Source organism: Diorhabda carinulata, chromosome X, assembly GCF_026250575.1.
Source record: "Diorhabda carinulata isolate Delta chromosome X, icDioCari1.1, whole genome shotgun sequence".
Classification (NCBI taxonomy): domain Eukaryota; kingdom Metazoa; phylum Arthropoda; class Insecta; order Coleoptera; family Chrysomelidae; genus Diorhabda; species Diorhabda carinulata.
Window position 1 is genome coordinate 15092008 of NC_079472.1, and position 18542 is coordinate 15110549.

The following is an 18542-nucleotide window of genomic DNA, read 5'->3' on the forward strand; positions in this document are numbered from 1 at the left end:
TCCATTAGGACAATGAATAACTTAGCTCGCACTGATCTCAACAAATTTTTGAATATACCTCGTACAAATAAGCTAGCTCATTATTTTTATTAAAAATAGTTTGAAACATAAAAAAACTCATTATTAGAATTGTTATGAATCGTGCTTTTGACGATGTCTTTAGTTCGGGTCTCAAGTCCGAACGAGAGTTTGTTATACCACTCTGATGAGACGCAACAACGTCGAAACTAGTGGTTACAATCATCTCTTTGCAATAGCGAGCCATCGGGGATGTTGATATCAACAGAAACGTCGATGAGCATCACGCTCTTCAGAAGAGACGTAATTCAATTAGCGCCTAGGTTTTAGCCAGGAAAGTAGTTGTTTTCTCCTTTGAAGAACGGCATTTTCGGAATAATTTTCAGAGAGATCATTTTGATATAATTGACAGCATATGACAACTGCCGCCATCTCCATCTATATGCGAAAAGTTTCTACAGTTAAATCAAATTTAATCTAATATTTACACAGAAATATGATGATGAATTTCATTAGAATGAATGTCTAATGATATATAGGTCGAATTTAATTCGATGAATCATCTAATTTGAATGCACCGCTTCCCGTAAAGTACGTCTTTGGTGATAGTTGCAATCGAGTATGATCCACGTGCGTTACTTCCTGCCCCTCGACACCGGAAACGTGGCGATTTAAGTTCAACGCGCCCCAGAATAGAACAACATAACGACGCCAGTAGCGTAACTAGAAATAATTGTTTTTTTGACAAAACACGTTTTTCAAAATAATTTTTTTTTCGTTTTTTTTTTCACAACAATAGACTATGTAATTTTACAATATTTGACCTGTCAACTCTTAGATTTAATGTCGGTCAATGATCAATCCGGAGGGTCGGATTAAGATAGGGGTTTGGGGAGGTTGGTAGTCCCGGGCCCCAGGTCCCATTCTGTATTTTTTGAAGCGTTGTACTATAAATCTAACGTATTTATATTATTTTTAAAAATTTTCCGGGTTTCCGAATTCCTTAACGGAGCATCGTCATTATTTTAGCCTAGTGACGATTTTTGATCTGTTAAGATATTTCAGGTAAATGAAAAGGTAGTCCGAGGATGAGTTTTACTCCGAATTTAGTAGTAATCCGGATTATTTTTGGGAAATTTAGGTTTAATCCGATCATAGTTTCCGAAAAGTTTTATAGTAAATTCAGAAAATATATACAAATCTAACTATTTTATGTTTTCGCGAGTAAACTTTTGAAAAGTCAACATTTAAGAAAAAAATCTGGTAGATAATCGAAAATTTTGTGTTTAATTTAATGAAAATTATGAAATAAAGTAAAAGTTTCAACCGGTTGTCAAATGATTCAGTATCAACTAACTACATTATCAAAAACATTAAAGTGCTTATTAGAAACCGGACGTTGATAGTAGATTGAATTGGACTGAAAATCTCAAATATTTCTAAACGATATACTACCTACTTAAGTTTCGAGATAGACAAATAAAAACAAACATTTATAATTTGATACGGCTTGATTGTTTTTCAAAATATTTTCCATTAAGATCACGCATTTAAAACAATTGTCGAAGTATTTAATCTATTCCGTTCGAGGTACCTCCGAAACAAGTGATCTGAACGCAGCAACTGCTTCTTTAAGTGTAGAAAAACGTTGATCTCGCAATTTATTTTTGATTTGCGAGAATAAGAAGAAATCATTGGAACCCAAACAAGGACTGAAAATTAGGAACATTGCGAATGAAAAGACTGAAGAAAAACAAGAAAATGCACGCGATGAACGCCGCATTAGTATGGTTCGACTTCAAGCTTCTTAATCAATAGAAAATCGTCTAGAAAACCTCAGATATTTGTACCAGATAATTTTCGACGTACAAGAACAAGAAAAAATTGATCAAGTACTGATTTGAATCAAGCGGCGTTTCGATACGATTGTAATCAGTGATTTTTTCAAGAGATATTGGATTTGATTTTGAAAAAAACCAAAAAACAAATAATTTGAAAAAATTGATGAAATCTGGTATCGATAGAACGATCAGTATAATTTAATATTTGCATATGAATTCATGCAAATGTTGCCCGCGGCTCCGCTTTAGATACCCCATGCGTAAGGTCCAATTTTGGCACGAATAAATGCTTAAATATCGGCTTTCAGTGCGTCAATCGTTCTTGGTTCATCCCTGTAGACATGGCTCCACAAGAAATAGTCCAAAGGCGTTAAATCACACGATCTAGACGGCCCCCAAACTGTTTACCGGAGAAGGTTCTCAATTTCGCGTGCCTCGTGGCATGTGGCACCGTCTTGTCGAAACTACATTACAAACTCTTCCATTTTGGACAAAAAAAACGTCAATCATCACACGCTAGCGTTCGCCATTTACAGTAACGTCGCTTTTGAAGATGATGCCTTCGGATCATAACCCACACCAATCGGTGACTTTTTCGGGATGCATTGGAAGCTCTTGCAATGCTTCTGGCTGGTCTTCACTCCAGATGGGGCAATTTTTCTTGTTGACGTATCCATTCAACCAGAAATGAACACAATTTTTCGATAAAAAAATGGATCTCCCTCCAACTTTACCAGCGTCCATTCACCAAATGTTTGACGTTGTGGGAGATCGTATGGCTTCAATCAATTCTTGTACCAGCCGTATCTTATGAGGTTTTACACCCAAATCCTTTCGCAAAATTTTCTTTCTTCGGTCCTCACTGTACTTTTTGGAGAAAAGCTATGAAACCGCTATCGTACAAATCAATAGGAAGATTCAAATAATCTCCCTATTTTGACCCAAGTTTTTTCTTTTCAACCCTCATTCAACGTCAAATAATAATTAGTTATTTATATTGCAAGGGATGGAAGTGTAAAAGTCGACAACGAAATCGGAAACTTTTCAAACAACCCTCGTAAGATTATTTTATATGCGATCACCGAAAATGTCGATTGAAAATGAAAACTTGAAGATGTTAATGTGAATTTTAATAATCATGATAAACGTACCTCCTGACACTTCTGTAAGAATCTTCATTATATCCGGAAGGTCTTCTATCAAGATTTCTGGTGGACATGTTCGGAATTCGTCTAATACGGCCTTAGGCAGTTTATATCTGGAAACAAAAATAATTATTTGAGCATTCATCCTGTAAAACTATTAAGGAATTTGTTTTGGAAGTTAATGTTTCGGCAAGTACTTTATATTTATATATAACACAATTTGAGCGGGACCAAAGAATTTAGAGGGTCCCAAATGAGGCCAGCAACCTGCTTCGACAAAATTGTGATCCTAGAACCAATGGCATAGGATGGTACATCATCAGACTAATTACTGCTGTTAAAAATCACTCGAAAGAAGCTTTCTAAGACAATTGCCAACCAGATCTCCTGATTTATAGCCAATAGATCATTTTTTTCCTAGAGACAACATGTAAATCGGGATTAAATGAGAAATATACTGATGACAGATAATTTACATTAATTTAATTTAAATTAAGTAAAATCGACAGTTTTTTCTTAAACAAAGGTCGTTTCATATACCAGGGGACGCGATATGTTCAATATTCTTATTTTTATATTGAATTTATGACCGTAATTTTAGTCCCCGATGATGAATATATAGAGAGTTAGTCACATGAGTAGAAATGATGTTTTTCAAAATTTTTTTCTCGTAGATATATTAATTCGAATTACTGTTACAATCTAAAATGTTTTCCAGCCCTACAGGATTTCGGAATGTGCCAATCAAGTCGATTTTACTTTTGGCGATGAAGCACCATCCCGAACCATCGCAGGTTTTCCAAATTCAATCGCTACAAGATGATTTTCATCGAAAATCGGTTGTTGTACCAGAAAACATCGATGCTGTGCTTAAACTGAGGCATATTTGGGCATATATTCAACATTGCATCAACATTTAGCTGTCAACAGGTTTGTTTAAACAGCTTGGTTCGATTGGTGCAAAAAATGCTGAAGAAATTCAATCTCGTACTCCAAAGTAATCAGGGAAACTGGGACAACCTAGAACGTTAAATTCTGAATCTTTTGTTTGCTAGAAATTTTCGAGAAAATCGGGGAAACTAATTGCGAGAATGCGAGCTTTCACACATTAGTTCAAAAAGAAACTGTTTTGAACAGTAAAAACATCGAATTGAAGGGTCGCCCGGCGTGCAGTGCGGAATATTCAAAACTTGTGTAGCAACCCTCGTATACAAATTTTTATGTACAATCCAAAATCGGCTGTTGAGGGTGGTTGTTGTGCTATAAAACATCGATGCTGTGCCTGAATTAGAGCAAGGTAGAACGTTCAATTCTGAATCTTTTGTTTTCTAGAAATTTTCGAAAAAATCAGGGAAACTAATCGCTGAAGACGAATCATTTTCCATCACGAGAATGCGAGCTTTCACACATTAGTTCAAAAAGAAACTGTTTTGAACAGTAAAAACATCGAATTGAAGGGTCGCCCGCCGTGCAGTGCAGAATACTCAAAACTTGTGTAGCAACCCTCGTATACAAATTTTTATGTACAATCCAAAATCGGCTATTGAGGGTGGTTGTTGTGCTATAAAACATCGATGCTGTGCCTGAATTACAGCAACGTAGAACGTTCAATTCTGAATCTTTTGTTTTCTAGAAATTTTCGAAAAAATCAGGGAAACTAATCGCTGAAGTCGAATCATTTTCCTCCACGAGAATGTGAGTTTTCACAGAACAGTTAAAAAAAACCGTTTTTCAACAGTGAAAACATCGAATTGAAGGGTCATCCGCTGTTTCTGTCCGGAATACTCAAAACTTATGTAGCAACCCTCGTATAAAAATATAAATTCAAATACTGATTTATTACTAGTCCTTTTTGTGAGATAGGATGTCATAAATATGAGTTTATTAATGTCTCTTGGTTTTCATATTTTCTTCAATGTATTAATTTTTTTCTGTCGCAATGAATTTTCATGTACAGTTGAAAAATAATTGTGCAAATTTGCTATCTTAGATTTATCACTTGGCAATTATTCTTTATGAATGGATATTTTTTTATTTCAATTCAGAATAAATGAACTTTTAATGTGATCTGAGGTTATTGATATTGAATGTTATTTTACAACTCCAAGTTGTTGGTAATTAAAATAAATAACTAAAAATAATTGATGTTTATAAAAACAAATTCAAAAATTCCTAATCGTCACTTTTCAAATCTCTGATGAAATTATTTTGAAATTATCGTAAGACTAAGATAAAATATTTAATTATTTTATATGTTCATGAATTTTTATAAATTGCGTTGTTTGACATATAATGGGAGAGACTAACGAAAAAAAAAATGAGGAATCCAGTTAAAGAAAATTGGGGTCGAAAGAGGAAAATTGCACGAAAAATTAATGGAAATGGCAAAAGACAGAAAAACCTTCATATTTTTTATATTAATAAATTTTTATTTATTTATTATTATTAGTTGTCCAAGAAATGTTTGATTATATTTTAATACGTATTTTCAATAATTAATTACAAATTATGATAATTTTCTTCAGAATGTCTCTTTATGGCTAATGGTTTCTGTGGAATGTACAACGATGTAAAAATATCCGTATCTACTGAACCATAAACCTTTTTGTTGAAAAATCGATTAAAAAAATAGTTTTTAATATCGTTAGCTTATACAGATTGTCCCTGTGAAGTTACGGATTGTTAACCATTGGGCATGACCCGTCCCTGGCTTTTAGATGTACAATTTATAAAATATTCTGATTTCTCAGCTTCAATTGCCTATAACTCAGAAACGAGAGGTACAAGAAATGTTTTTTATGTCATAACATTATTTTCAAATCATCTACTCACTCCCGAATTTTTTCAATCAAACTATATAAGGTATTAATCAAAAAACCATGTCATCGACTGCGAATTTTGCATTTTGGATTCGAGTGAATTAGTTGGAAAACTTATTGAATATACTGACATTGAATTCTTCTGTTCCAATTAGACAGAAACTGTGTCACCAAAAAAATTATTACAAAAAAATCTTGTTTCTGATACCATACCAAAAAAATTACCTACACTTGAACAATTGAAAGACAATTAAATCATCAATCAAACACAAAAGAGTTTAACGATAAGATTTGAATTTGGGGAAAAATAAAGCAGAGCTTTTAGGTGCTGGGAACATTGACAGCTCTACAAAGACCTTAAAAGGTTCAATTATACCAGGGATAAGTCGAATGTTTTCTCAAAGAATGATTAAGACCGGGAAGAGATACACTTTTCAACTCTGACATAAGATGTATCTCAAAATTAAACTTTATAAGTGAAACGTATTAAAACACCACACTAGAAATGATTGGAGATGCTACCAAATGGTACACGGATGGGTCCAAAACATGCAGGTTACACACCAAGTATTTTTCAAGAAATATATGCAGCTAGAAAACGTGTATAGTTCAATTTGGAAAAGAATTATCTCAAACAGGACGTCTTCACCGATATCCAAAAGCCATTACGGCTCAAATTAATAGGATCTAAGCTGGTATACCTGGACCTGAACCCTTTTATATAAAAGGCTACGGGAAAATAGAAAAAACAAGGTTTGAGACAGAAAAATATACTTCTGGGAACAGGAGTCTTGGCGGGGCATTGCCCCTTCAATCGATCCTGAAGACGGTTGGTTTAGCAGAGGGTGAAACGTGCAAAATCTGCCAAATACAAATATAAAACACAATCTCTTGAAACGCTTTTAAATGAGTACAACAAGTCGATTTGGACATTAAAGTAGATAAATTTTTAATTATTTCACTCGATTTGACAACAACAAAGGTACAGAGGGGACATTTGTTGTTTTTTTTCACACCCTCGTAATTTTATAAAATGATAAACAATCCTCACCGAACACATTTTTAAAATAATCAAATTTTATGCGTTCTCGCCCAAATATGTTTGTATTAATTACGAATTTCCAAAATGTTTGAATGACTAATACTAATGACGTATCAAGTAATAGTTTTGTTTTGAACCTACTAACTCGTGATTTCTCTTATCACCTACGTCACGTCTTATGACGTACGTTATAGTCCAGTAAAATTAGAAAAAACGCTGCTCCATTCATAATATTTGAATGTGGGTATAGTTCTTCAAATTTCAATACATTTTTTTCTCAGTGTATTTTAAACGTCAAGGGGATCCGGAGTTGTTAACATATAACGTTACTCAATAAGTCGTGAGATTCACATACAGATGGCGCTGTTATTGTAAAATTCCTATGACGTTTATTAAGTACCAACTTTCAAAAGACTATATGTCAAATTTCATGATATTCATGATGTAAATCAGTTTCCGAGTAATTCTTAATCAGAATCCTACAGGACGCCCAAGATCAACAAGAACTGAAGACACAATTCAACAAGTTAGAACATCTTTGCGTCGCATTCAACTTGTGCAGAAATTACAACCGAATGATTTAATTTCAAGACGAGGTTTTGCTTAAGAGTTTCAACAATATTCTGTTCTCCGACGAAGCCCATTTTCACTTAAACGGGCATGTCAATAGACAGAATTGGGCCGCAAAAAAGTGCATTCGCCGAAAATTTGGGCGGTCATATCAGCGCAGCTTAAGGAATTTTTTCTTTCCGTAACTGCAACAACTTGAAGCCTATAATCGTACGACATGGTTTCAACAAGATGGCGCGACACGTCATACTTCTAATGGCGGTCGTAAACCAGATGTTTGTTGGGAAACTGATATCTCGCCGATGTCACATTGCAAATCCGGATCTAGCACCATCGGATTTTTTTACGTAGAGATACCTGAAAAGTAGAGTCTACTCCAATAACCCAGCCACGCTTAATCAGTTTGAGATCTATGGTGCACACCTGTATGATGTTCTTTTCAAGAAATGAATTTATATTTCAAATAAAATATTAGTTTATATTATATTATAGATTACATTTAGTTTTTTTTTATTATTATTTTTTTAAATTCGCAATATTTTCTGATCCACCCTGTATTAATACCATACATCGATATAATTTTACCATATCACAGAACTCGACATATTTGCGAGATTACAGTTAACTGTTATACCCGATCTACGTAGAACAAGTTCGCGGTATGTCTTTGATTCGTCGGTGAATGAAACTCCGCCCCGCGAGAAATAACTAAGATGGCCGACCGCATCAGTCAATTTTATATTTACAACGCAATAATTTTTTGTCTTTCTTTTTGACATTTGTCCTTTTTTGCGTCTTATTTCATTTTCTACAGTTTTTATAATAATTTTTTTAATTCAAATTTTCATTTATCTATTATTTCCATTTACAACTTAATTCAGGACTAAATCTTCACACATGCGAGTACGGCTCGATTATATTCAAAATGCATATTCAACACGTTTTTCGATTTATTGCATATTTCAATCATATTCGCTTAATGAGACATATTTTTTTAAATTTAACGTCATACTTTTTCAAATTTATAGTTAATTTTGTATTTTTTTCTAATTTTTCTATATGTTTACTCAAATTTACGAATTTTCATGATACCAATAAAATTTTCCTCCATTTCAGTTTTTTCCTTTCGTAAGAACATGTTTTTCGACAGTATGGAGTTCAATTAGAAATGTTTTGATTGTATTTTAATACGTATTTTCAATAAATAATTACAATTTATGATAATTTTCTTCATAATGTCTCTTTATGACTGTTTCCTCGGCATGTACAACAATCTAAAAATCTGTTGATCCCCATAATGGTCATGCAAAAAAAGACTTATTGTCAATTAATGTCGCAGTCTTCAAAAAAAAATGATTATTTTTCTTGTTTTTTGGAGACAAACAATTAGTTGAATATAGAAATTTTCTCAAATACACTCAGACTTTCCAAGCATCCGTTGCAAGCATTTTATCATTTGATCGAACCAATTTTCCTTTCTACGTCCTTTCAGTTAAGCGAATTCCATTTTCTGGTTATTTTTACAGCAGTTTTCTGCTTCCTTTGCCTTCTGGTCGTTTTCTTTCTTAAATATTTGGTTTTATCTCTCCATTCAACTAAAGTTTGTCTTGCAGGATAAAAGACATTGAATATCGAGGAGTTTATTGCTTTGGTTTTTAACTTGATGTAGTCTAAAGCATCTGGTACCAAACAAAAGCGTTTTGAACAATCAAAACATCGAATTGATGGGTCCTTTTTTGGCACCCAATAAATTGCAATGCCTACGTTTTTTTACACCTGAAGAAGCGTTCAAATCACATGTTTTCGAGATACCTCAATTAGAAAAGTGTATTAATATTAATGGAGAATATTTTGAAAAACAATAAAAAAATATCCAATTATAAATATTTGTTGATTACAAAACTTAAGTAGCAACCCTCGTATTTACCAAATTTTGTTGTAAAACACTCCTCCGGTAATTTTTAATTACGACAAATAACTATGAATTTATTTTTTGTAAAACTTAACTTACGATTTAAAAATAAAGATATCAAAAATTCCCAAATAAATTTTTTTATTTCAAGGACAAAAGATATTTTGGTTATTTTCGTCCTTTTAACCGACTTAGGTTAGATTCTATCCCTTGGGCGATAAATTATTTCCAAGAAATACCATTTTTTTTGTTATAATGAAAGCCCCATCTACCCTGCGAAAGAATTGACAGTGGTTGTATTTCCGGCTGTTCTTTTACAATCTAACGTGATTTATATCGGCATATGTTTGTAGAAAATACAATCTCCATTTTTAAATGGAAATCTGTACATTCGCTTAGCACAGAAGAAGTTTTTAAAATCAATCCAGACGAACCGTAACCCGTAATCCTGAATTTTTTTGCCATAGAAATATAATCACGATCAATGTCAAAATTGACTCTTCGAAAAGAATCAATCATCCGAATTTATATCTAATTGTTTTACCCAAAATGGCCCCCTTCAGATGCGGTTCTTCAGTGTGGCATTGAAGAAAAATATTTATACACACACACATCCAGCATACTTTTGGTAAAATTCGATACGTTGTTGAAAAACTGGGCACGATTTCCGAGGCTCCTGGATTTGACTATTCCATAAATCGACCCAAAATAAATCGAAAATGAAGAATGAATAATATCTCGCTTCGTTTTCGAGATATCGATACTTGAATTTGGAAAAATTTATTTTTATTTAATATTTATATATGTTACAGACCGTTTCAAAGTTGTACAGTTTGAGAAGTAATTTTTCTTGATTCTTATGCAAAATTATATAGAACTCTACATCAATTATTACACGAGAAAAAAGTGAGGTTAGGAGATGACGACATTTTTAATACAGTCAACTTTGACGCCCTGTATATAGGAACCCACTGGAAGTAACAATTTAAAATTTCGATAATTTATGAATCATTTCCACAAAAATCGATACAACTTCAATAAATAAATGCACCTTTAATAGAAACAAAGATATGAATAATTTTAAGAGATGACAATATTTTCTTCAACACCCTGTATCTTCATTACTGATTGTTGTACAACCTTTAAAACTGTATAGTTTGGAAAGTAATTTTTCTTGATTCTAAAGCAAAATCGTATAGAACTCTACTTCAATTACTACACGAGAAAAAAGTGAGTTTAGGAGATGACGACATTTTTAATAAAGTCAACTTTGACGCCCTGTATATTGAAAACCACTGGTAGTAACAATTTGAAATTTCGATAATTTATGAATCATTTCCTCAAAAATCGATACAACTTCAATAAATAAATGCACCTTTAATAGAAACAAAGATATGAATAATTTTAAGAGATGACAATATTTTCTTCAACACCCTGTATCTTCATTATTGATTGTTGTACAACCTTTAAAACTGTATAGTTTGGAAAGTAATTTTTCTTGATTCTAAAGCAAAATCGTATAGAACTCTACTTCAATTACTACACGAGAAAAAAGTGAGTTTAGGAGATGACGACATTTTTAATAAAGTCAACTTTGACGCCCTGTATATTGAAAACCACTGGTAGTAACAATTTGAAATTTCGATAATTTATGAATCATTTTCTCCAAAGTCAATACAAGTTCAATAAATAAATGTATCTTTAATAGAAAGAAACATATGAATAATTTTAAGAGATGACAATATTTTCTTCAACACCCTGTATCTTCATTATTGATTGTTGTAAAACCTTCAAAACTATATAGTTTGGGAAGTAATTTTTCTTGATTCTAAAGCAAAATCGTATAGAAATCTACTTCAATTACTACACGAGAAAAAAGTGAGTTTAGGAGATGACGACATTTTTAATAAAGTCAACTTTGACGCCCTGTATATTGAAAACCACTGGTAGTAACAATTTGAAATTTCGATAATTTATGAATCATTTTCTCAAAAATCGATACAACTTCAATAAATAAATGTAACATTAATAGAAACAAAGATATGAATAATTTTAAGAGATGACAATACTTTTATCAACACCCTGTATCTTCATTATTGATTGTTGTACAACCTTTAAAACTGTATAGTTTGGAAAGTAATTTTTCTTGATTCTAAAGCAAAATCGTATAGAACTCTACTTCAATTATTACACGAGAAAAAAGTGAGGTTAAGAGATGACGACATTTTTAATAAAGTCAACTTTGACGCCCTGTATATTGAAAACCACTGGTAGTAACAATTTGAAATTTCGATAATTTATGAATCAATTCCTCATAAATCGATATAACTTCAATAAATAAATGTAACATTAATAGAAACAAAGATATGAATAATTTTAAGAGATGACAATACTTTTATCAACACCCTGTATCTTCATTATTGATTGTTGTATAACCTCCAAAATTGTATAGTTCGAAAAGTAATTTTTCTTGAATCTAAAGCAAAATCGTATAGAACTCTACTTCAATTATGACACGAGAAAAAAATGAGGTTAGGAGAAGACGACATTTTTAATATAGTCAACTTTGACGCTCTGTATACAGGAAACCTCTTGTAGTAACAATTTAAAATTTCGATAATTTATGAATCATTTCCTCAAAAATCGATACAACTTCAATAAATAAATGTATCTTTAATAGAAACAAACATAAGAATAATTTTAAGAGATGACAATACTTTTTTCAACACCCTGTATCTTCATTATTGATTGTTGTACAACCTTTAAAACTGTATAGTTTGGAAAGTAATTTTTCTTGATTCTAAAGCAAAATCGTATAGAACTCTACTTCAATTACTACACGAGAAAAAAGTGAGTTTAGGAGATGACGACATTTTTAATACAGTCAACTTTGACGCCCTGTATATTGAAAACCACTGGTAGTAACAATTTGAAATTTCGATAATTTATGAATCATTTTCTCAAAAGTCGATACAAGTTCAATAAATAAATGTATCTTTAATAGAAACAAAGATATGAATAATTTTAAGAGATGACAATACTTTTTTCAACACCCTGTATCTTCATTATTGATTGTTGTAAAACCTTCAAAACTATATAGTTTGGGAAGTAATTTTTCTTGATTCTAAAGCAAAATCGTATAGAACTCTACTTCAATTACTACAAAAGAAAAAAGTGAGTTTAGGAGATGACGACATTTTTAATAAAGTCAACTTTGACGCCCTGTATATTGAAAACCACTGGTAGTAACAATTTGAAATTTCGATAATTTATGAATCATTTCCTCAAAAATCGATACAACTTCAATAAATAAATGTATCTTTAATAGAAAGAAACATATGAATAATTTTAAGAGATGACAATATTTTCTTCAACACCCTGTATCTTCATTATTGATTGTTGTACAACCTTCAAAACTATATAGTTTGGGAAGTAATTTTTCTTGATTCTAAAGCAAAATCGTATAGAACTCTACTTCAATTATTACACGAGAAAAAAGTGAGGTTAGGATATGACGACAACATATGAAATATAGACCATATATAGAAGGACTGAGGATATAAGTCTAAATGTGTAAAAAGCTTGTCTTTTATGAACTGTCGAGTCCGTTTGTAAAAGATCTAGTCTATTTATATACGTCCCAGCTGCACCTACGCCATATGTATATTTCTAAGATATTTAAACACTTTTTTTAAATTATTTATTATAGAAATTATTATACATAAAAATACTACCTAATCTAACCTAAATAAATAACTTTTGAAAGCATTCAGAACGTAATTTTTGCTCCAAAAAGTATTTTACATTAAATATTATTCATAGATTCATATTGAATATGAAAAGATAAAATATTCATTTCAACAAGTATTGAACGCCATCTGTTTCAATAAAGCGAATTTTGAACTAAAGTTTGATTATAACTTTAAGTATATCTCGAAAACTAAACGAGATATCAATAAACTTCATTCTTTTTTTTTTGATTTATTTTGACCTAATTAAGCCAAATCCGCTGTTAAATCGGCGCCAAGGAAATCGTACTCTCCTCGAAAATTGGGAATGTGAAACCAAAAACAATTTTGAAAGGCCAAAAACAACAAAAACTATTAATGAAAGGAATATTATTTCAAATTTAGTTGATCAAAATCCAATAGTTATTACGATGAATATGGCAAAAAACAAATACGTCTTCTTCAAGTACCTGAAGGATACTTAAACAGCAACAGCTGAAGATTCATTATGGACAAGTCCTAGAGATCTAATCAGAAGATCTACTGGTTAGAGTGGATTTTTAAAACAAACATTACAAGAAACGACAACCCTCAATCCAAATAAGTTAAAGTTTGGTGTTTTTACAAGCTTCTGTCTAAAATGTTTCGACAATAAAAACATTTCTCTCTCTTTTTTAAATAAATTTAAACGTTTCTTTAGTATCTCACTGTATAATTGGTAGTTTAAGCTTCATCTGCAGTGACAAATCGCCGGAATAAATCTATCGAATTACATTGGAACATAGCCAGGCAGTCATTGAAACTTGTAGTTGATCATAGTTAAGCAAACGCTTCAGTTATTTCACATCTTAATCTTATACAGGGCGATTCATTAAGAATATCGAATGGCAAATATTTCTAGTTTCCTAGATACTGGAATTTTTCAGTTTAAAGATGGATATTGATTTCAACTATAAATTATAATTATCGTATATTCGGAAATGGTAAATAAAATTTGTTTATTATTGACGTACGGTACTAAGAAAGAATTTTTCCCCAACATACATAACTGATGAATCTGGGTGGAATATTTTTATTTTTAACCCGGTCATTTGAAAATAAAAGTCATTTAGATGATGTATTATTTATCCGATTGAGCTCAAGAAAGTAAACATTGCGTGACAGTTATTGCAACCTACTCGCTATTCTGCAATTCAACACGTTGACTGCCAAGGCAATTTCCACAATTCCATTTAATCGCATTAAACCATTAAAAATGAAAATTTAAATAAAAAGTTATCACTGATAGGTATAGAAAACTTTTATTTCTTAGTTGAATTGTGTAAAAAAACACTTCAGGGGAGGTTAATTATGAGTTATTTTGCAGTTGACAGTTAACGTGTTAAAATATATATTTCAGTAAAATTCGCGATAATCAGAGAGCTTAGAACTCATTCGTAAGTGTCGAGAGGGGATTTTTAGCTTGTCGATTACCGCTACCCCATGTAGGAAACCCCAGACTTAAACTACGGGGCTTAGTTTGGACCAACGCTGGATCTGGGCCAGTCTATAGTCAGCCGACCCTGGCTGAACTGAACTGAACAATTAGTAGAGTCTCACCAAGTCTGACATTAAAGGTAATAATGAGACGCAGACCAATCTTGGGTTTATCTAGGCAACCAGGCCTGGTCGAGGCTTCCAAACCAAGCAAGGGACATCCCAGAGTCCCACCAAGTCTGACATTAAAAGTAATAATAGGATCCAGACCAGTTTTGCGTTTATCTAGACAACCAGGCCTGGTCTAGGCTTCCAAACCAAGCGAGAGACATCCTAGTTATCATACCAGAGTACCACCAAGTCCCATGGCTTCCAAGCTAGGGTCGGAGTTGTACATTCTTGGCTTAAGTCCAGTGTAGGCCCACTGAACCCATCGTAAAATCCTATATAGGACGTGTTCGAGAACTTTCTTTACTTCAGTGATCATTTGTGATAGTGACACTTTACCCACATATTTCTGCCATATCACACTCTCAAAAGAGGAGATTATTCAGCGCGTTTCCTCAGATATAGCTCAATACAACAGTTCAATAACTGTTTGGGAAAAAAACTAAAGATCTCGAGGATCTCAAAGCGACCATTCAGAATTTTCTTCCGGGACAGTTAGTTTTCGACAAATCAATCGATTCCGTTATAAACCAGGATGACTATCCCAAGGAATTTTTACTGGAATTGCCTGGATTACCACCTCACAATTTGTAGTTAAAAGTAGGATCAGTTGTCATCATTAATCTCGACTGTGCAAAAAATAGAAAGAAGATGATGTATACCGAAGTTTCCAACAGATTTACCATTCGATTTTGAACGTTTACAATTTCCCGTACGTCTGGACTTTGCGATGACCATAAATAAATCGCAAGGCCAGTCGTTGGAAGTTGTAGTTTTCCTGTTTCGCAAAATTATAAATCGCACTTCGGAAAACCGTCATCCGTCAGTATTTCAGGAAAACTCTGTTTTGTTAGTAAGCAACATCATGTGAAAGTAATCGAAAATGATTATTTTTGTTTGTTGTAAGTTTATTTTATACAAAAATTAGTTTTACTGGCAAGAAAAACCCCGCTTTTCCTGGACTATAACTGCATTGAATTAAAAGACTTACACTTGTACTTGCATGGTTCGAATGACATGAACAAGCCACCTGTTGCCATATATAATGAGATCGAGTACATAATTGTTTCCACCCTTTTAAAGGTGTTAATTGTATATTATTTCATAAAATTGCCAACGATTTTTTTAATAAAAACCCATTGTATTGGTCGTTTATACGACGGAATAATTTACGGCACAAGAATTTCAATTTACTTTCAACACAAAGGTACAGGATGTTTCGGAAAACGGAGTAATGGGAAAAATCTATGAGGTTATGACAGTGCTTTTGGTATACAACTTTTTTGAAGAAAATGGACAAAACAAGGAAAAGAAGAACCGGATTAGAGAATACCTGAAATCTATTAGAATGTTTTAGTATATAGATTTCCATATTTTTATGTAGATTATTCAACCCTTTGTCTGATCAAAGATTTTCTTCTTTTTTTCAAAATAAAGGTATGAAAATTGAGATTTGCATACCTTGATTCATTTAACAGAAAATATCTTGTAGATAACTGACATATTACCGCAAATTACAGCCAATTTTGATTTAAAAAAAATAAGGAATAGTGAGTTACGGACCTGGAAATTAATCTTTTATAAAATAATCATTTGTTAACTTGTATTTTATTATGCACACTTTTATTTTAGATTTTTGGTCAAGATTTTTTAGCTTTTGTTCAGTTATTATAATAACGTGTTTCATCACGAAAACACGTTATTAGTCTTAATATGAAGTGTACGCAGATATTTTTGATGACACGTTGAGTAAAAGAATATTATAACCAATGAGAGTTTTTTCAGAAAAAAGTAGCAAAATTTGATAATTTTCATTTCCACTGGCAGTCATAAATAAATGAAAAAAATGTCAAATTAAAAGTACGCGGCATTGTGGTAGATTTATATAAAAAAATCATACAATCTTTGATGCAAATTTTGAAATAAAAAATGAATTTAGGAATTAATTTGCAAAAAAGGGACATTTAGGGACTTAAAATAGAAAAAAGGACTATTAGGGACCTCACTAAAGGCTCATTAAGAGTCTGGAAATAATGATTTTCATGTGCGCGCTGGACAAAACCTAACAAGGGAAGTCAGGCAAGCACAAAAACATCCTTTTCTGGACTGGAAATGAACGGTAATTAGTACACCATATATTTTTAAAAACATCTTATAGTTAGTGGCACTAACTAGTGCTGATTTGTTACCAACAAAATCCAGGTCTAGATAAGAACAAGACTATCAACTTTTTATTAGAGATGTTTCGATAGCAAAATTTTTCGATTCTCGATACCAATACCTAAAAATCGATTTTCGATTCTGCATACATAAAAAATCGATTCTCGATTCTTGTTTCTGATACTATCGATTTATAATAGCCGCTTGTAAAAAAAGTTCTCATACTAGAAACATATTCATAATTTGTTTGGATAACCTACAAACCAATTTTAAAATATAAATGAGGCAATTTCACAAATAAAAAACAAAAAATCGTTTAATAAACATTTTTTCATTTTGAAATTAAGTTGGACCAATCCTTAACAGAGGGAAACGTCAAGTTGTTTGTTTTTTTTTTGGTTATTGTATCAAAAATCAAAGTTACTTTAAAAGCAGGATTTTTCTATGCTCTACACCTAATATATCAAGGCAGGTTGTTTAAACAAAGAAAAATAATTCAACAAATGATTTTTCAAAATATGATAGTTTCATTTTGATTCGTTTTGAATGTTCCATGTAGTGAAAATGACGTTCTACAAAACACTTTCGGAACGCTCTGGAGTAGACAACTTCAATGTTGACAGTTGACAGTCTCACTTCGATGATTTTGCATAACCTTAAATTTTTAATTTTTCTATAATTATTTGGTTTATCCGAACTTTTGTCCAAATTAATGAATAACAAAGAATGATAATGAAAACATTGCAAATACCATTAAGTGATCATTGTATTGTTCAATAAATAAAATGTTTATAATTCTCTATTATTTATTTTATTTTCTCGGTGTAATTGAAAAAGTTTTGGATCTTATGCGTAATCTAAACTAAATTTTCAGACTCGTCCAACAAAGTAGCACTTTAAGTTACTGGTATCAGATCGACTTTTTGGGATCGATTCTCAATATCGATATCGAGAATCGACTCATCCCTAATTTTTATAGAATACGAGTAGATAAAAAAACCAAGAATATGAAATATTCCACGTTATGGAGTCTGTTTTCAACGCTAAAAAGATGTCTAGCTATAAAAAAATTGCTGTTAACACAAAATATCCAGAAATTATTAGTTTTTTGAAGCTGTGGGCTGTATATCAAAAAAATGCGAAGCTTCAGATGAACAATCAGTATCCCAGCCAACTCCGATCTTTATAAAATTTGACATACATAATTCACATGGAATAAGGAAGTTTGTGACCAAAATTGGTTCGGCAGAAACGTCTACATTCAGAGATTCAGGGAAGGTTCGATGTGGTTCACAGTGCAAAGCACCAAAACCTATCCTAATCAAGGTTAGAATGAACTTGTCAGTATCTTCTATCTAAATACTACTTTGAAGAGTCGACCACGTTCCTCTGCGTTTTTATATGTATTTGAAAGGAGAAGAGCCCAACGTTCAACTGTCTTCTCACTGGAACAAACCTCAAGATTTAACTTACCTATCCGAAGAAGCTGTAAGTGACTCACTGACCACTACTACTTAGACCGAGGAGGTGTTGCCATCTCGCGGCAAAAAGAAGAAGAAGAAGAAATCATTGTACATGATAGCAAATCTGTCGAAATCACAGAACAAACTCCAGAAAAGTCGAAAGAGAAACCTGAAAAAAAAGGAAAAGGAGTGTTTGGCAT

At 32.2% G+C, this 18542-nt stretch overlaps 1 protein-coding gene across 4 annotated transcripts in view; it reads right to left on the reverse strand.

Annotated features, from left to right (window-relative positions):
* LOC130902077 (serine/threonine-protein phosphatase 4 regulatory subunit 1-like) overlaps nt 1-18542 on the reverse strand; it is a 94247-nt gene that overhangs the window by 18074 nt on the left and 57631 nt on the right. For all 4 annotated transcript variants that reach the window (XM_057813885.1, XM_057813886.1, XM_057813887.1 and 1 more), the window contains one exon: nt 3011-3117. In XM_057813885.1, the coding sequence (XP_057669868.1) occupies nt 3011-3117 (107 nt within the window). The remainder of the gene's footprint in view (nt 1-3010; nt 3118-18542) is intronic.